Source organism: Lutra lutra, chromosome X, assembly GCF_902655055.1.
Source record: "Lutra lutra chromosome X, mLutLut1.2, whole genome shotgun sequence".
NCBI classification, from domain to species: Eukaryota; Metazoa; Chordata; class Mammalia; order Carnivora; family Mustelidae; genus Lutra; species Lutra lutra.
The window spans coordinates 65,904,302-65,924,381 of NC_062296.1; the positions used below are offsets into that span (position 1 = coordinate 65,904,302).

General features: G+C 47.7%; 1 protein-coding gene across 4 annotated transcripts in view; it reads left to right on the plus strand.

The window, feature by feature from the left end:
* The window catches only part of SRPX (sushi repeat containing protein X-linked), a 116,809-nt gene that overhangs the window by 57,699 nt on the left and 39,030 nt on the right, over positions 1 to 20,080 (plus strand). For all 4 annotated transcript variants that reach the window (XM_047715697.1, XM_047715699.1, XM_047715698.1 and 1 more), the window contains 5 exons: positions 849 to 1,025; positions 10,920 to 11,046; positions 14,249 to 14,370; positions 15,092 to 15,271; positions 17,005 to 17,138. In XM_047715697.1, coding sequence (XP_047571653.1) covers positions 849 to 1,025; positions 10,920 to 11,046; positions 14,249 to 14,370; positions 15,092 to 15,271; positions 17,005 to 17,138 — 740 coding nt within the window. The remainder of the gene's footprint in view (positions 1 to 848; positions 1,026 to 10,919; positions 11,047 to 14,248; positions 14,371 to 15,091; positions 15,272 to 17,004; positions 17,139 to 20,080) is intronic.

A 20,080-nucleotide genomic window follows, 5' to 3' on the forward strand; every position in this document is an offset into this window, starting at 1 on the left:
AGCACCTATGAGATGCCATTGTGATTCAAAACGGACACCATTTATTGAGCACCTATTGTATGCCAAGCATCTGCCCTGTGTCCAGTTTTTGCAACAAGTCTACTGATAGGGGTGCCGATACTGCAGCCATGTGTCCCAGCCCACGTGCACTATGCACCACAGTAACTGTGAATATATAATAGGCTCTGAGGCCCTGCTCCTACAGGACTGGGCCTTTTTTGAGGCAGAGAGAGAGCATCCCCACTGGGCCCCTAGCTGCCCAGGACTGACTGCTAAAGGATTAGGGAAGCCCAGTTTCCTTGCCTGGAGGCAGGCCAAACTCCGGGACTTGCCCTGCCGGGGCACCTTCCCTCCCCTGTCCTATCTTCTTCATCCCTCACTGGTCTCCCTTGGGAGCCCTTTTTTTTTTTTTTTAAAGATTTTATTTAGTTATTTGACAGACAGAGATCACAAGTAGGCAGAGAGGCAGGCAGAGAGAGAGAGGAAGGGAAGCAGGCTCTCTGCTGAGCAGAGAGCCCGATGTGGGGCTTGATCCCAGGACCCTAAGACCATGACCTGAGCCGAAGGCAGAGGCTTAACCCACTGAGCCACCAAGGCGCCCCTTGGGAGCCCTTTCTAACTAAATCACTCGCACACAAATCCACATCTCAGGGTCTGCTTCTGAGGAACCCAACCTAAAACAGTGGCTCAGCTGGGATGAGTGGCACACGGCCACCCCTTTCTTTCTTGGATTCTGTCCATTGTCTTTCAGTTGACTTGGCACTCGCTGTGTTTTCAGCATTTCTGGACTCTGAAAGACTACGGACAAAAACTAAGAAGCGCTGAGTATCCGGTTTTCTCTTTTTCAGAAAAGCGATGTCCCACCCTGGCCATGCCGGCGAATGGAGGGTTTAAATGCGTAGACGGCGCCTACTTTAACTCCCGGTGTGAGTACTACTGCTCGCCAGGGTACACGTTGAAAGGGGAGCGGACGGTCACGTGTATGGACAACAAGGCCTGGAGTGGCCGCCCAGCCTCCTGTGTAGGTAAGAAAATACCAGTCTTCAGGGGGCACATACTTTGGGAGGAGCAAGGTGTGTGTGCGTGCGTGTGTAGTGAATTTTAAAGGAAATGTCAACAGCCCAGATGACCCAGCTTTGATTTCTGAAGCTCTCTTCCTCCCTACTTCTCAGGCTTTTAGCCCAGACCTAACATCAGTCTGTAACTTGGAGTGGACCTGATAGCCCATGGCTTCGTCCAACTTTTGTTTCTTTCTCGGTTTGCTAATGAGGCCTCTGCAGACTGGCAGAGGGCTGCCTCTGTCCAGGGGATCTGCCTGTGGCACTGAGCAGAGTCATTGACATTTGCCAGACCGCCCTGCAGAGAACACCTATGTGCCTTTCAGCTGACAGCCGGAGTTCATTTGTTGTCGATGATTGTGGTCAGCAAGCACTCCGTGTGCTAAGCTGGGATTTGGAAATGTTACCTGACTCAGGGTTTGTTGAGAAATGGTTCTTACGGTGTGGTCCTGGGAGCCTGCAGCAGCCTTGAGAACTCTTTAGAAATACAAATTCTTGGCCTCATTACAGATCTGCTGAATCAGAGGCTCTGGGGATGAGGCCCAGCACTGTGTGCTTTAAGGAGCACCCCACCCGCACGCATTCTGGGCATTCTGAAAGGGCTTCAAGAGAGCCACTGATAGAAGACAGTACTTCTCAAACTTTAAGGTGCATCAAATCACCTGGAAACATTGGTGAAAATGCAGATTCAGCAGGTCCGAAGTGGGGTCTAGCAACTGGCATTTTCTCAGGCCCTCCAGGGGATTCTGATGCTCTGCAGTTTGAGAACCTGCCTTAGAATATCAAATTTGGGCAGAACTTTAATACCTTTATTCTCCAAATTGTGCCCTTGGACCAGCAGCATTAGCACCAGCAGGAAGCTTATTAGAAATGTCACATGGTGTGAGCAATCCCAAACCTGGCAGATCAAAATCCACATTTTAATAAGCTCCCCGGGGGATTCCTATGCCCTTTACACACTGAGGGAGACTGCTCTAGGACAGTGGTTTTCAACTCTGGCTTCTATTTAAATCTGAGTCACTGGGGCTCTGGTATTTTTCCAAACCTCCTTCCACGTGGTTGAGAACCACCATGCCAGAGGACCGTTTACTCATAAACTTTTAGAGCTGCCAGGACCCAGCCTTCCAGAACATTCTATTCCCTTCCTCTAGTCTACAGATGAAGGCTGAGAGGTCACCTGTCCTACTCAAGGTTGCATAGAACCAAGCCTGTGGCTCCAGGCTCTCAGGCCCAAAGTCCCTGAATCCAGAGACAGCTCTGGCACTAAGCTAAGGCCATAGGCCCTATGAGGCTGGCTCCTGTGCTGTTGGGATCTGACCATCCTCCTGAGAACCAGTCAGCTCAGTCTGCCCATGTGCTTTACCCAGGACTCCTTTCTGACTGCTCATTGTCTTGGGGCATATGCTTTGGGGGCGGGGGGAGACTGAAATTGGATGCCTCCTGGGGGCAGAAGTACAACAGCAACTCCTTTAGGTTAGTCCCAGGGGTGTCGTTGTGAGAGCGCGGCTGTCCGCGGTCCTCCCTGGCAGCCTTTTTCACTCTGCAGTTATGTGGGGACAGAGCTGTAGCCAAGGGACCTTGCCGAAGGTGTGACAGAAAACCCCATTCTGTCCGAGCCACAGCCTGGACCGCACCTAGTATCCGTTTGACGTGAGCAACCCGTCCAAAGAAACTCCGATGCTGACTCAGGTTTACTCAAGGCTTCTCTCTTTCTAGGACGTAGGTAGGAGTTTGTCTTGGTGGGTAATTGGGAAAACAGACACCACACTAGGTACTCCAAACAGAAGAGAATTTCCTATAGAGAATGGGTTAAAAAAAAATCTGAAAAGAGCCAGAGGAACAAAAGAGGAAAAACACTATTACCCGAGATGAGTTACAGCAGAAAGCTGTGCCGACCGAGGGCTGGAGGAGCAAACATTGGCCGATGGCTCAGGAGCCCAGGAAGCCCTCTCGGAAGCTCCCATCAGAAGCATAATGGCCTTCCGTTCCCAGGACGGTGCCTCCTGTGGGCAAACCTGCCTGGCGCCCAGCTGGCAAGAGGAGTCTGGGAAATAGAATTTTGAGACTTTCAGTGCGGGCAGGAACGGGGAGATTATAGAAAACCTAAACACCAAGGGATTGTTGGCCTCAGTAACTTTTTCTCTGAGGCTTTTGGCCCCTGGCCTAGACTCACCATAGTTCTCAGTGGGCAGAGGGCCCCACAGTTCTACTCATGCAGCGCTGGGGGAATGGTGGTGAGGGCGTGTGCCTCTGGGAGAATGGGACCCAGGGCCAGAGGTTTGGGTCAAGGGCCCCTCACAGATGTCACTTTCAGTGTCTCCCCTGTGACTTGGTGTGTGTGCAAGCTAGCGCCTCAGAACCACCACTCAGATTTTCTCAGCTCTCCTCCCTCGCGTGGGAAAGGGCAGAGGTGGACGGGAGGAGAGGAGATGCTTGAGAATCTTTCTGGAGGCAAGCGTTGGTGACGACTCCTCTTGGGATCACACTGATCAGGTGTCCAGATTGTGTGCAGTCGTGGAAAGAACGTGCTGATTGTTCTCAAAAAGCAACAGGCATGGCTTAAGCTGGACCAGATGGGGCTGGAACCTTCCCAGAGGGAGAAAGAACTAAGCAACGAACCCCAATTTTAGGGGATTTATCTTAGAGTTTGCCAGAGCAAGTCTCAGGCATGCTGCAGAGGTGGGAGGGGATCTTGTGCCTACAGTGAGGGTAGGGGAATGACAAAAAGGGGGACCCGTGAGCCACAGGAGAGCATAGAGTTCCCAGGAAAAGGAGACAAATGGACAGTGCAAGCAGGCAGTTCTTTTCCAGTAAGACACCAATAAGCTGGAGTCCATCCCCAGTGAATGTGACACCAGGGATGTCCTTGACTCTTTTGGCTTTAAGTGCATTACATTGGTTTAATCACTTTGTGGGTGTGTTGGCAAGGCTAGGGGGTCCTTGAGCATAAACCAGAGCCTCAGCCTATTTTAGATGCTGACACATGGTGGCTGAGTAGTTCCCAAATTTCCACACAATTTCTAGCACTGCATCTTGGCCAGAGCTTTCCTGAATGATGAGAAATCATCCCGGCTCTCCTCCAGACCCGGAGGGAAGAGCAAACCCTGGGCTCTCTTTTGACGCTGAGGCGGTCAGTCCTGTGGTCTGGCTAATTCAAAAGTGCCAGCAGTTAAAATTAATTCTCCCCTGCAGACCACAGGCTGGCACTGGATTCAAACCCATGGTTATTTCCGAAACAGATATAGAAAGAAGTCAGGGAAGGGGAAGAATTGTACTGCAATCGCAGGAGGGTAAAGTATTTGAAGAGCCACAACCGCCATTGATATATAAAAAAAGAAAACCTTGGAATGAAACAGCTATTGTTTTAGGGGATGTTTTTTCTTTCTTTCCATTTGTAGTTATTTTGGGTTGCACTGGCAGTTAGATAGAACAATGGACGGTGAGAATTACAAGTCCTCATCTAGAAACCAGATTTTGAGTTGAAACGTGATTTCTCCTTTAGACCAACCCTATGTCCTGGGCCAAAAGAGGAAAACATTAAAGAAAGTCTAAAAACCCCAGATAATGAGAACCCAGCGGGTGTCTTTTGACATGCAAAGAGCCCCAGTTAGCTGTTTTAAGGAACGACAGTGTGCAAACTGAGTGGGTTTCTGGAACTGCTCCCTGCTTGTTTTATGCTACCTCCAGAGTAGAATAGATCAAGAGAGTTAGCACAGATGAGATTCTGGAATAAAAAATTCTCTGAGATTACAGATACCCATGCACAGTGATGGCATGTTCTACTGGCTTCTCAACTGTCTGACAGCTGGGCTCACCCGCTGATGCACAGGGAAGTTTGCTGAGCTGCCCTGCCTTATTTCCAGAGAGTCCGTTGAAGATACAAACATTATGGGGCTAAGAATGAACCTATCAATCAATGTGTCGTTGTGGATCTTAAATTATGCTAAATCTCTCCTGGGTCAACAAATACACATCCTTCTGTAAACTTTCAGGAAGCTAATGTCGGCTTCGAAATAGCTGGGTTGATGGAGATAGTGGTGCACTTTTTCCCTGGCCTGATTTGTTAGTACAAAGTGAACATGTAACCTTCTGGTGGCCATCTCTAATAGAAACACACCACCAGCCACTCTTCGGTTGGGCGTCTCTCTGGTGAGGATGGTGACTTTTCACTGTGGAATTCATTGCTTCCACTCTTGCCTCTTTCGTCCATTGGGGAAAATCTTCTGATACCTTCCACGATACCAAAGAATCGGAACCACTTCCCAGAGACATCCACAAAGATTATACTCTGGCTGGGGGAAGCAAACAGTTGGGCAAGTTTTCAGCGTCCAGGTTTGTTTTGCCTTTGGCAGTCAGTGTCTTCCTGTGTCCCATGAAGTGGCTGCTTCCTTCCTCTGTCACCAACCTCAAACTATTTTATATCTGTATCAGTAATCTATTGCTGTATAATGGACAGCCCAAAATCCAGTGGCTCCAAATGACCATGTTATTTTGCTCCTGGTTGTTGGGGTCAGAAATTTGGGCAGAGCTCGGTGGAGACAGCTCAATTCTGTTCCACATGGTAATGGCTGAGATGACGGTTGGGGTCAGAGGATTCAAGATGGCTTCATTCACAAGTCTGGAACCTCAGTTTGCTCTGCTGGCTGGGGTTTGGCTGAATCTCTCTCCTTTCATAATTTCTCTTTTTTTTAAAGATTTTATTTATTTATTTGACAGACAGAGATCACAAGTAGGCTGAGAGGCAGGCAGAGAGAGAGAGGTGGAAGCAGGCTCCCCGCTGAGCAGAGAGCCCGATGCGGGGCTGGATCCCAGGACCCTGGGATCATGACCTGAGCTGAAGGCAGAGGCTTTAACCCACTGAGCCACCCAGGCACCCCACCTTTCATAATTTCTTATTCTCTTCACATGGCCTCTCCAATCAGATAACTGGATTTCCATAGATGTCAGCTCTCTTCCTTAGAAGACAGCAAAAGTGGAAGGTGCCAGACTCTTGAAGGGCCCAGACTGGGGATGGGCGTAGTGTTACTTCATGTTCAGTTAGTCAAAGTGAGTCATGAGGCTGGCACAGATTCAAAGGGATGAAAATTCGACTCTACCTCTTGGTAGGAGGTGCTGCATGTATATAAGGGGATTATGAGCCACCTTTGCACGAAATTCACCACAATATCCTTTGTTCAGAATTAGTGCTTGGAAGTCATTAATGAAATACATCTTGGAAGATGCCATACAAGATGCTCTACAGAGTAGTTTGAAAAAACTGGCGTGATTGTTCATATGCCAGTTCAGGTACTATTAACAAGGCCAAAATCATAATGCTTCAAATGAGACAGAAGTTCTATTCTTATATAAATATTTGTGCTTAAGCAGCCCTGGGTGGTGTCCTAGGCCCAATTCCTCACTTGCTGTTCAGGCTAAGATGACCGCTCTTGCTCTCCCACACATCCACGTTCAAACCAGGGTAGAGGACGCAGGAAAAAGGGAAGGGTATGCTCCGCCCACCCCTTTTAACAGCACAGCTCAGAAACTGCCCGAGTCACTTTTCCTCACAGCCCATTGGTGTAACGCATCACATGGCCACACCTAACCTCAAGGGCGGCTGGGAAATGTAGTCTTTATATTCCAGAAGCCGAAAGGTCCAGGCAGTTCTTTTGCTATAAAAGAAGAGGGATCAGAGACGGGGGGGGGGTAACCGCCACCAGTCCCTGCCCCACTGACTGTAGAGGGTGAGACCAAGTGGGCGTGACAGGTCAAGGGATAGAAGAAATGAGAGTAACAGTAGGTAGAAAGCCAGTTTGCTTGGGGTATGTAGGAAGTCAGGAAATGGGCACTGAATGGAGTCTGCGCCTTGTGAGGAGTGGGGGCAGCCCTTGACTTGGGGTAAGAACAGCATCCTGCCTTAGAATGAGGCAGAAAGAAGACCCCCCCCCCCCAGGTCATGCAGTCTCAGATACCACTAACTGGCCTATTGTGAAGCACCTGTTAATCACACGTCTAGCAGTCATCGCCAAACACAGATCTCCAGTGGAGATCTTCCACTCTTTGAGGAAATGTTTTACCATGCAGTTAATTTATAGCCTTAGTTTAAAAGGCTATTTTTTTTTTCTTGTTACCTGTTGGCCAGGACACTACCCTTTTGAACTTCTTTCTTATTTCTACTGCCCACCTGGTGAGATGTTTTGAGGATTCCCAAGCTTGCCAGATAAACAGTAGTTGATAGAGTGAAATATATTTGTTTCTGATATCTGTATCTATATCTATATATAAAGAATTTGAGAGAAAGGGATGAGGGGCAGAGGGAGAGGGAGAAGCAGACTCCCCACTGAGCAGGGAGGCCCACAAGGGGCTAGATCCCAGGACCTGAGCAGAAGGCAGATGCTTAACAGACTGAGCCACCCAAGCACCCCTTGTTTCCGATATTGCACATGCAGAGAGGTGACTAGAGCGCAGGAGAGGGACACGGTTGGTGAGATGTCTCCCCTGAATGCACAGAGGCCAGGGTTTCCACACAATAACTGACTCTGTGGGCATCCTGACTCAGCAGGGAATTGTAATTATGTTTCTATAGTAACTTTATTCAATTCATTCATGGAAATTTATGATCGCTTATAAAAAGCAATGATGGCCATGGCTGGATAATAATAGGCTTAGGTTTCTGGAACATCTGCTGAAGAAGGGAAGGCCAGCTGGTCTCGTTGGCTGAAAGTGAGGGTGCAACTGAACCTGCTTTTCTTGGATTCAGGGCAGAGCTGTAGCAGGTGACCCGAAAAGAATGTCCGTGTTGGAGGACACTATGAGGTCAGCGGCAGGCAGACACACAGAAGTGTTTGGCTTAGTACGAAAATTAAAAAACACGTGATCATATCTTAAAATCCCAGACCACGAGAAATTCCACAAGAGGAAACACTTCCCAGGGTACAAATGAGGATGGTCCTAACAACACTCCATCCGGTCGGCAGCCGGGAGAACGAAATAGTGCAGGCCGAGTACTCAGCCTGGGGCAGGCAGGCAGGATGGTACAGCATACATTAGCTGTTATTTATAATGATTGATTTTTTTTTTCCTCCTTGCTTCTACTTTGGAAGAGCATGGATTCTGAAAAACTAGGCCAGTTTCGGCTGATCATTGTTAGGCGGACATAAGCTGGCTTTGGGAAGCTCTGAGAGCCTTCACCCAGATAACCTAATTTGTAGCATGTTAGCTCACAATGTCCGCACGCGTGGTTGGATAGAGAAAACCCAGCACATGATTCAGATGTTTAGCTGCATGACGCAGAGAGTAGGAGTATCTCTTCGCTCGGACGGTGTCACCCCAAGAAAATATGGGAACACTGTAATTTTGCATTGAAATCTGTCTCCTGCCCTCAATCTCTCCTCTTTTATTTTAAATTAAAAAAAAATATATATATATATATATATATGCTTTCCAAGATGAGCGTGCCAGCTAAGCCAGCTAGAATTGACCAGCAGGGGGCAGGTGTCGTATACTCATCTTTGTGATTCACACACAGCTGTGAAACAGTCATCTCAATTATATGTGTATGTCTAACGTCCCCTCTTGTCACAAAAATAAAAGGATTATTTTTTTATTTTTTTTAAAGATTTTATTTATTTGACTGACAGAGATCACAAGTAGGCAGACAGGCAGGCAGAGAGAGGGAGGAAGCAGGCTCCCCGGGGAGCAAAGAGCCTGATGTGGGGCTCGATCCCAGGACTCTGGGATCATGACCTGAGCTGAAGGCAGAGGCTTTAACCCACTGAGCCACCCAGATGCCCCGGATTATTTTTTTTTAAAAAACTGAGCAGGGACGCCTGGGTGGCTCAGTTGGTTAGGCAGCTGCCTTCGGCTCAGGTCATGATCCCAGCGTCCTGGGATCGAGTCCCACATCGGGCTCCTTGCTCATCAGGGAGCCTGCTTCTCCCTCTGCCTCTGCCTGCCATTCTGTCTGCCTGTGCTTGCTTTCTCTCCCTCTCTCTCTCTGACAAATAAATAAATGGAATCTTTAAAAAAAAAAAAACTGAGCAAATGAAAATAGACATGTCAAATGCATTTAAAGCATGTTCCATTTCATCAGAACATGTGTGCACTTTATTTATCAATTTTGAGAGGCATATTATAGTACGTTTTAATACCCCTGAAATTGGGACACATCTCACAATGGATTATAACTTAGATGCCATAGTATATGGTAGTGACTCTATTGGGGATTAGCGTATCAAGGTTTGTAAATTCACACTCTGTCAATGCATGGCATAGAATGCATCTGAATTTGGATAGCTGAAGGAAAAACCGTTTAGCAAATTATTCAAAATTTTGGACCCTAAATCAAATGAGAAGTTTTTCAACAAGATATAGGAGAAAGTGTATGAAGACTATATGTGGTGTTTTTATCTCTCAAAGTTGTTTGTGGTTCAGAACCAAATGATCTTTTATTTTCATTCAGGTTGTAGCATAGCGGCATTTAAATAATTACCAGTTGACAAGGAAAGCAATGCGTATCTAAATGATGACTTGCTAGGCCATCTTTTTTTTTAAAGATTTATTTATTTATTTGAGAGAGAGGGAGAGAGCACACATGAGTTGGAGGGAGGGGTAGAGGGAGAGGGAGAAGCAGACTCCCCGCTGAGCAGGGAGCCTGACAAGGGGGCTTGATCCCAGGGCTCTGAGATCGTGACTTGAGCTGAAGGCAGGTGTTGAACAAACTGAGCCACCCGGGCGCCCCCTAGGCCATCTTTCAATACATTCTCTACCTGTTCGGAATCAAGTGGAATTTACAAAAGTCTGAAGCTCCCTCGCCTTCTTGTGACTTCACTTTAGCTATAACAAAATGAAATCCAACCCAGTGAGGATTGACATCTCATTTACTTGTAGCCCTCATTATCAGCCCATCCCTGATACTGAGGAAGCAGAAGATCTTTTACCAAGTGGAGACAATACTCGAGAAGCTACTCGGGGGCCCTTTGGAGGGCCAGAGCCAAGGCAAAACTACTATCCCCAGATACAGAACCATAGGTGTGGTCCTGTGGCAGGCGGAGGGCACAGTGGATCCAGACAGACCACTGTTTGTTGTAAGATACCGAGCAGTTGGGAATGGACATCACCAGAGGAGTGAGAGAGAGAGAGAGCTTGTTCCAGGAGGAAAGGCTTGGGCTGGGTTATAATCCACACTATCACTGTCTACATGCCTGGCCTTAAATAAATCACTTAAGCTTTCTGAGCCTCAGTTTCCACATCTGTAAAACAGAGCATTGGGTCATTCCTTGAAACTTCCATCCCATTTACTTTGACCTCACCTGGGGCCATGCTGTCATCTGCCTCGTGTCCTGTTTTGTGTATGGTGACAATAATCCGCCCCAATAGACTGTAAACGCTTGAGCGGCCCATGACACAGCAGTTGGAATGATGCCTTGGATAAGGCAGCCTTCAGTAGAACTATGTTGCCTTGAACTGAATCAAAGTAGAAGACAGCTAAGGTTCCCTTCTCTGATAATCTCTGATGCTGCTTTTAAAGGAGGAGGGATTCCCTGTGCCTGAATGACTTCTAGCTCGGAGGGCTGTAGCACTGTGAAGTCAGTAAGCGAAGTCTAGAAGTCCAGGGAGAAGTTTCCAGAGCTAATGAATTATTCCGGAAGCCGCCTTGCACGGCCAGGTTTAGCCATGCATGTAGGAGTTCTCTAGCCATCTTCTGAACTCAGGATGAGAGAAGGGGCAGGATGAATGGAGGGAAGAGAAATACAGTGGGGTGAACTTAACCCTTCAAAAATGGGGAGTGCCTAGAGCTGTGGGCATGTCAGATGCTGGGTATTGTGCCCCCAGTGGACAAGATATTTCTTGATGATGGTGAGAATCTGGTTATATTTTCAGATATGGAACCTCCTAGAATCAAGTGCCCGAGTGTGAAGGAACGCATCGCTGAACCCAATAAGCTGACAGTCCGGGTATCCTGGGAGACCCCGGAAGGGAGAGACACAGCAGATGGCATCCTAACTGAGTAAGTACACCTGGGCAGTGAGGAGGCTGTTGCTTCTTTTCTGAGAGACATTTAACTAGCCAGAGTGGGGAAGTATATCCGTGTGGGTCCATTTATGCACACAGAGTCACTATGGCGCTCCTTCAATAGGTCCCTCATTTGGGCTGCGTTTTCCTCGTCATCTTCAGAACCTGACCTCCTGTATATTTCACTTCTGTCCTTGTTTCTTGCCTGTCTCCACTATAGCACATTTACTGCCAGACCCTGAATGCCCAGAACCATGCTGAGCACAGAGCTGGGACTCGGTCGTATTTGTCAAGGGAGAGAAGGGAAGAAGGGGTGGTGGGAAGAAGAGGGACGGGAGGAGGAAGAGGACACCAACTGGTTCACTCTGGGATAGAACCTCCCCAACTGCCTGCCCAGGGTGCTCCTACTGTAGCCCCCGGGGCCTTACTAAGCCATCACCTACCTCCCTGGTGTTCTGTGAATATGGTTTAAGGCAGAACTTTCTAGCCCTTGTTTTTTGCAACTGCTTTTTTAAAAACTTGATTTTTAGCCTATTTTTTTAAACTTGGGACTACAACAGGGGTTCCTGGGTGGCACAGTCAGTTGAGCATTCAACTCTTGGTTTTGGCTCAGGTCTTGATCTCAGGGTCATGGGATGGAGCCCACATGCTCCGTGCTCCGTGGGGAGACCGCCTGAGACCCTCTCTCCCTCCACGCCTCCCCCTGCCCACTCTCTTTAAACTTTAAACTTTAAATCTTTAAACTTGTGACTATAGTAAACACTTACAGAAAAAGCTTATAAGAAAAAAAAGAAGCATTCTTCTGCCTTCTTCCCTACCCCAACCCCATGCCCCAGGAACAGCTGGGTGAATAGTTTGACATTCCTCCAGAATGCTTTTAAAAATGCATGATTCCCGGGATGCCTGGGTGGCTCAGTGGATTAAGCCTCTGCCTTCAGCTCACATCATGATCTCGGGGTCCTAGAATCGAGTCCCGCATTGGGCTCTCTGCTTGGTGGGGAGCGACTTCCTCCTCTCTAATTGTCTGCCTGCCTCTCTGCCTTCTTGTGATCTCTGTCAAATAAATAAATAAAATCTTTAAAAAAAATGCATGATTCCCTTTGGGAAAGTTTGGCTAAATATTGTTCTAATCTAGCACCTGGGCCTGTACCCCTGCAGCGATCTGCTTGGTCTTCATTGTCCCTAGAGGCCACTATTTCATGTCGGCACGTTCACATCCCTGCCTTCAAGTTCATGGCTCTGTCAGACCAACCCACTTGAGTGTGCACCTGCAGACAAGATACCTCTGATTCGCCGCCTCTGAACTACACAGCAGGGAAGCCCTTGCTATAATCCAACCCAGGCAATTATGGGCAATAAGAAAACATCTTTTACAAGGAAGATGTTGAGTCTTTCACCCTGAGCAAGACATTTTGTTCCTACATCCTGATCATTTCTCCCAGTACACCATTTAGCTTAAATAATCTTACTAGCTGTGTGCCTCCTTGTAACTCCTTAAAGTTTTGAGTATTAAGAAAATTATATATTTGCTGTCATATCTACATGTCACAAACCTCTAAGGAGAAATTTTAGGCAATTGGGATTAAAGAATAAGTCACAGTTGATATAAACAGGGGTTGGTTTTTATCGATCTTGGAACTTTGGGGCCTAGAACAATGCCTGGTCTAGGCCCTAGCCCATAATAGGTTCTGAGATCTTGACAACTGCAGTTGCTGTTGAAATCCTGCATAATAAACACCAAGTAATGGGTCACCAGATGACTGTGTTTGTCTAGCACGGATATAGACCTTGGCATCTTTATGGGTCATCTGTGTGTTATGGTTAGAAACGTGACTGTTTCAAAGACCATCTTAGTAGCCCCCAGCCTTCCGTTCCAAGCAGCTGTCTGCTTCTAGACTTCTACAGCCCGAACCAGCAGAGGCTTGGAGCAGGAGGCTGTGGGGAGCGCACTCCAGACAGAATGAGGAATTCTGAGAAGGCTGTCTCGTCACCTTTTCAGCTCTCACTTGGGCTCCTTGCTTCTCCGGCATGTCTCTCGTACAAGCTACTGTTCTATGGTCCCCTTCTGAGAGGGAAGGTTCTAGAGAGCAAGTGCCTCTCCAAAGCAGGTACTTCCTGTGAGTTCCCTTAGTTACTCCTCATGGCTGTTATTTGCAGGCCACAGATGAAACGGAGTCCCCGAGAGGTCAGCAGCCACCCATATTTGAAGCCTGATTCCTCTTGGGGTTATCTGCATTTGAACCACGCTTCATTTCATACCTTACAAACACACACCCTATCCACCTCTGTGGAAGCCTCTGGCACACGTTCGTTCTTAGCAAATATTCTCATAGTTGCTAAGAACTGTAGTGAGAAGGCAAATTAAGTATCTGTTGGGAAACCAACCCATCAGCCTGGTAGTCGATCATGCTGTCCGAAACTACTGGTGTTCTCATCAGACAGCCAAGAAGAAAGATGCTAGTCACCTTAGCTGTGTGATCTTGGGCAAATTTCCTAAACTTTTGGTGCCTCAATTTCTCTGTGAAATGGAAATAATAATTCCTATCTCATGGAGTTGTGGGGAGGATTAAAGAAACCAGTATGTGTAAAATACCTAGAACCATGCCTAAAATATGTATATAGTGTTTATGTACGTGCAAAGAACTATTACTAGTACTACTACTACTACATTAGGATAATCAAGGAATCACAATAAACTTGCCTTTTGCTCAGGAAAGATCTCCACACTGGGCCAAAGAGAAAAAACTAGAGCTAATTCTAGCACCCCCCTGTAAACCCAAATTTCCAATGGCTGCTTGGACTACACCCTCAAATGGTTTTCCTCACAGAAAATTTGTTCATCCTCCCCAAAGTAAGGCAGTTTACAGTTCTCCTTGGAACAAAGTTGGGATGGGAAGAAGACTTGGGGCCCTGGGTTCTCAGCCTCTGCCATCTTCTCTTCTATCCTCCAGTGAGAAAAATGGATCCATACTTTCCAGGAATTGGGGATTTCCACGTTCTGGTATCAGACTGCTCTTCCAAAGCAGAATAAAGCTCAGGAAAAGCTGTGTTCTTCAAGAAATCTTTGTTCTAGTCAAACTGACCTAAAGGCTGCCCCTCAGTATCTCCACATCCAGTCAGTGCCCATGAGGACCTAATTGTTGTTAGACCTTTAATGACCATCTTTGGTGTTCCTGTTTTTTTCTCCCCCTTTTAAGTGTTATTCTAAAAGGCCTCCCCCCAGGCTCCAATTTTCCAGAAGGAGACCACAAGATCCAGTACACAGTCTATGACAGAGCTGAGAACAAGGGCACTTGCAAATTTCGAGTTAAAGTACGAGGTAAGAATACTGCTTCTTGGCTTTTTCCTCTCTTTACAAGAGCAAAAGGAAATCGGCCCTCCAGCAGGAACCCTTTGTGAGCGCCCACTGCCGCGGGGATACTTGCCAGCTTTGGATTAGCCTCTGAAGATGAGGCGAGGAGAAGGGTGCCATCTTAAAGCCTGAATTTCACAATACAAATCCGGATGAGGTTCAGTGCTGGCAGATTATTTGAGGCCCGAGAGAGCAGTAAGCTAGTCTCGCACAAGCCCACAGCTGGCTATCCCAGAAGAATATTACTTTGATAACATTTTCCTCCCTGGGCTTGGGTGACCAGCTAAAGCCTGAAAGTCCTTCTGTAAAGGAGGTTGAGAGCCCCCTAATTTGGGCCACCAGGAGCCCATGTTCTTGGTGTTCCAGAACATTTATTCTCCCTGAAAAAAATACTTTGAAGATTTATGTTATGCCTCATGGTTTGGGCAGCTAATGATGAACCCTCTTTACTCTTCTGGGCTCAGCCTCCTCCTCTGTAACACAGGAGGCTAAAGCGCTTGATCTCAGTGGTCTCATTGCCATGAACGGTGACCATTCCAAGGCCCACCCACTAGCCAGAGAGTCCTACCTGCCCCCTCACTCATTCACAGGCCGGTATAGAAGTGCGACTGCCCAGCTGCCGCCTTCCCTGGGGCCTCTGTGGAGGGGAGCTCGTCACTGAGCCTCCCCTGGCCTTGTGTCCCTACAGTCCGACGCTGTGGCAAACTCAACGCCCCAGAGAATGGTTACATGAAGTGCTCCAGTGACGGCGACAATTACGGGGCGACCTGTGAGTTCTCCTGCATCGGTGGCTATGAGCTGCAGGGCAGCCCTGCCCGAGTCTGTCAGTCCAACCTGGCCTGGTCTGGCACGGAGCCCACGTGTGCAGGTACGCGTGCAGCCCTCTCTCCTGCCAGCAGCCGAACCTGAAGACCCTTGGGCTCTGGATTCCAGTAGAGGGAGGGAGGATTTCACTCCATACACTTTGAGAGGTTCAGTGTCATCCCTCTTCATCGGACGGGTGAACACGGTCCTCAGATTTCGAGGGCAGCTGTCTCACCCACCCTCCTCCTTGGTTTCTGTCCATCTTTGAGTTTCTCTTTCACGTCCTCTAAGGAAGAAGCTGGAGGTGGGAGCCCAGGGCCCACTGTTTGTGACTTTGTGAATCAACAGAGTCTGCTTTAGGTACCTGTGTTCTTCCCTTCTACAAATGGAAGGGTCTTTTTAAATTATTATTTTATGCAAAGCCAGGACACTACTACGTATGGACAATATAATTCCTGCTTTGCAGCATTGGTTTGAAAGTCACACAGACCTTGGGCATTCGGGACTTTTCCTCCTAATGCCAAATGAGCAAGATAATACCTACTACTTGAGTTGTTGTAAGGGTTAAATGAGGTTATATCCACTGAACGGTGGGATAGAGCAGTGCCTGGCCTGGGGCAGGCACTCAGTGCACGTCCACTCTTATTACCAAGGAACATAAATTGGGCTGTATAGTGATCATGGTGTGAAATTTGGACTAGTCAGAAAATTGTGGACATATCTTTTATTTATATACTCTACTTTCCCCCTTATTTCGGGGTACTTTCTCATCTTTATGCTTTCCTTTAATCCCAGCCATGCAGGAGAGAGAGACACACACACGTGTAGACCATCAGCTAAATGCCTAAGGTTCTTCAGTTTCATACCTTAAAGTAGAACGAACATACCTCTTTCTTTCCCTGTCTCACTTCCTGAGGCAGGGAAAGTAATGCCCATTCCCCCACCACCTCACCCCCCAGCCCAAAGATGTTCACATCTTAATCCCTGGAACCCATGAATATATTACCTGACGTGGCAAAAGGGACTTTGCAGAGGAAATTAAGAATCTTGAGATGCGGAGGCCATCTTGGATTCTCCAGGTGGGCCCAGTGTACGCACAAGTGTCCTTATAAAAGGGAGGCAGAGGGGGAGAGAGAGAGAGGGGCAAGGACACCAGACTACTGACTTCGAAGATGCCAAGAAAGGCCTCACCCCAGGAGACGGAGGTGACCTGTGAATGTTGCAAAAGGCAAGGAAACAGATTCTTCCCTAGAGCCTCGGTGGGGGGAGCAACATTTTGACTTTGGCCCAGTGAAACCCATTTGAAAAACTTCTGACTGCCGGGGCTGTAGGAGAATTTGTGCCTGTTAAGCCCCTAAATTTATCGTGATCTGTGAGAGCAGCAAGAGGAAACCAGTATAGCTCCCCATTCCCCAACCCAGCGCTTCTTGGGACCATCTCCCAAATAAACCACTTACAACTGGGGTGCCTGGGTGGCTCGTCGGTTCCATGGCCTGCTCTTGATTTCACCACCGGTCATTATCTCATGGTCGTGGGATTGAGCCCCGCCTCGGGCTCTGTGCTCAGTGAGAAGTCCTCCTGAGAGTCTCTCTGTCACTGCCCCCCACCTCTCCTTTTGGCTCTTCGCCCCACTGGCACGAGCACACGCTCTCAAATTTTTTTAAAACAAAAACAACTGGAACTTTGTCTTGGGGTTTACTTGTGCGTTTGTGTATGGTCTAGAGGGTGTCATCCCAGGCCATGTTGAGCCAGAATAAGTAGGGGGTTTCTCATCCATCTGGCCCTTTCTAATCCCAGCCATGAATGTCAACGTGGGCGTCAGAACAGCAGCGGCACTTCTGGATCAGTTTTATGAGAAAAGGAGACTCCTCATTGTGTCTGCCCCCACAGCCCGGAACCTTCTCTACAGGCTGCAGCTGGGAATGCTGCAGGTGAGTCCTTACGGCCAGGCCCAGGTGTGGAGGGGCGGGGGTAGAGCTCTCCCAGGAAGGGCCCGGTGATTTCATTAAAGGCCAAGGTCAGATTCAGGGCCTTGGCTATTTTCCAGGACCTCGGGAAACTGGCGCTTTAGGCCCGTCGCCGTTCATTTCTGGCTCTAGGGCATAACCTGATGAACATTGAGTCCCCAGTGCTAACCCAGTTGTTGTGCAACTAATAGGGTTTCTTTGTCTTGACCCGTAAGCCCGATCGACCTGCTGCCCAGGGCCAGCCAAAGAAGAGTCTTCTTTGGTGGACCTGTCTGGGATATGCCTATGCTGGAGGCCTTCATTCTGTTGTTTGCCCAAGAGGCTGGCTCAAGGGATGAGGGGAGTCCAGGGGCCTTCAGGCCCCAGATCCTGCCCCAGGGAACTTCCCTCACCGCAACCCCCCACCCCCAGCTCCTTCCAGAGTGACAGCTGTCTGTAAGAACAGTGGTTCTCAAAGTGTGGTCATCAACATCACCTGCGAGCTTGTTAGAAATGCAAAGTCTCCCCCATCTCAGACCGGTGGGGTCTAATTTACTTTTTAACAAGACCTCCCAGTGATTCCTGAGCAACTGAACGTTTGAAGCACACTTTTCTAGGAAATGTGCCCTTCTCAGCTGTGTAAATTTTATGACTACAAAACGAGGCAACCAGAGTCTTTTGGGGGGAAAAATTAGAAACAGAAAGGATCAAACTAGAGCTTGCTAGATTTTGTCCAGAAAGCTGGTTTGCGGTAATAGCAGCTGACCATGACTGAATGCGGAAGAGTCCGGATGTTCTGCTGGGTCATGGGCACCATGATGCACACTTTTTGAAAAAAAAATTTCATTTACTACAGTGAATAAAAATAAGACTAAGTGTTCAAAACAGTCTTGGTTGATGGGTACCTGGGTGGCTCAGTCGGTTGAGTGTCTGATGCTTTCAGCGAAGGTCATGATCTCAGGCCCACTTTGAACCCTGAGTTGGGCTCAGTGCAGGGTCTGCTGGGGATTCTCCTCCTCTTCCCCTTGCCCTGCTCATGTGCTCTCACTAGCTCGCTCACTCGCGTGCTCTCTCTTAATAAAATCTAAAAAAAACCAAAAAACCAAAAAAAACCCTAATTTTGGTTTAATAGTTTACAGCTTTACTTCTCATCTCAGCATTTATACAATGAATAAGGAGGAGTCTTTGTTCCTTCTCCCCATGTACTCGAAAGGTGCCCATAAACTCAGAAGAACCATGTGAGGTTTTTTTTTTTTTCCCCTTCAACGGAAACTCCGTTCATTACATTTTTACTGCCAGTCCCTGCCACCTTCCCTGCCTCCCTCCATCTTTGTATTGCCCTGTCCCAGCTGGGACTTCTCTTCAGGTGTCACAAGACTGCACGACTCCACTGTGGGGGAGATTGGCCTTGCAGGCTACACAAGCATATGTTTCCTCATTTCTTCTTCATTTTGTAGAAAAATGAATAAGCCAGGCAACTTGCTTTTCCTCTGTTGGCAAGCTTTTCCTCTGGGTTGCTTTTCCTCTGTGCTTTTGGAAGTGAAATTTGATGGGAACACGGCCCTACTCGTTCATTTGCGTGTGGTCTGTGGCTGGTCTTGTGCTCCGGCGGTATGGCTGACTAGTTAGGAAGGAGACTGTCCAACCCTGGGAAGCCTAAAATAGGCACTACCTGGCCCCTTATCAAAAAATGTGTGCTGTCCCCTGCCCTAGTCTATCCCATCTTTTCAGGTACTTGCTAAATTATAAATTAAAACATGCTGATGTTGGTAGGCAGAGTCCAAAGGCTCAGAATGGGGTCCCTGAGGACCAGCCACAAGGGTCCCTGTCTGCACCAGGATAGAAATCAGACGCAAGCCAGCAGTGAAAGTGGAGTTGATGGAAGGTGTGGAGAGAATGCAGGTAGAGAGCATCCGGCGAAACTCCGAAAGGGAAGGAGAGAATGCCTTTGTTCAGGGTCTGGGATGTTACTGAGGATCGTAGTCTGGGGTACATGTCCTCTCAGGCATCCGGGAACCAGTTAGAATGAAGACGAGGACCCACATGTCAGACCTTAGAGCTGGCAGGGGCAGGGGGGTTGGTTTTGAAGAGGCCTAGTGTCATTGGTCTGGAATGTGCATCTGATGACTTCCTCTAGTCATTCTCACCTGGTCCTTCCTTAGATGTCATCTGTTTGAAAGAAGTCATTAACAACCTTGTCCTTTCCTTTTTTTTTTTTAAAGATTTTATTTATTTATTTGTCAGAGAGAGAGAGAGAGAGAGAGAGAGAGAGAGAGATCACAAGTAGGCAGAGAGGCAGGCAGAGACAGAGGGAGAAGCAGGTTCCCTGCCGAGCAAGGAGCCCGATGTGGGACTCGATCCCAGGACGCTGGGATCATGACCTGAGCCAAAGGCAGCCGCTTAACCAACTGAGCCACCCAGGCGTCCCTGTCCTTTCCTTTTTTTAAATTGAGGTATCACTGGGGCGCCTGGGTGGCTGAGTCCGTTAGGCATCTGACTCTTGGTTTCAGCTCAGGTCATGATCTCAGGGTTCTGAGATTGAGCCCTGCACAGGGTCCGAGATTCTCTCCTCCTCCTCTCCCACTCAACTGGCTCATGCTCTCTCTCTCTCTAAGATAAAATCTTTTTAAAATAAAAAAATAATAAATTGAAGTATCATTGACCTGTAACATTAGTTTTAGTTCTATGGCACCATGAGTCAATATTGATATAGATTACGAAATGAGGGTCACACTATCCCAGTTAACATTTGTCACCAAACCTAGATATAAATTTTTTTATGAGAACTTTCAAGATCTACTTTCCTAACTACTTTCAAATAGACGATAAAGTATCATTAACGAGTCACTCTGCTGTACATTATGTGCTTGGGACTTTTTATTTTATAATTTGAAGCTTGTACCTTTTGGCCCTCTTTACCCACTTCA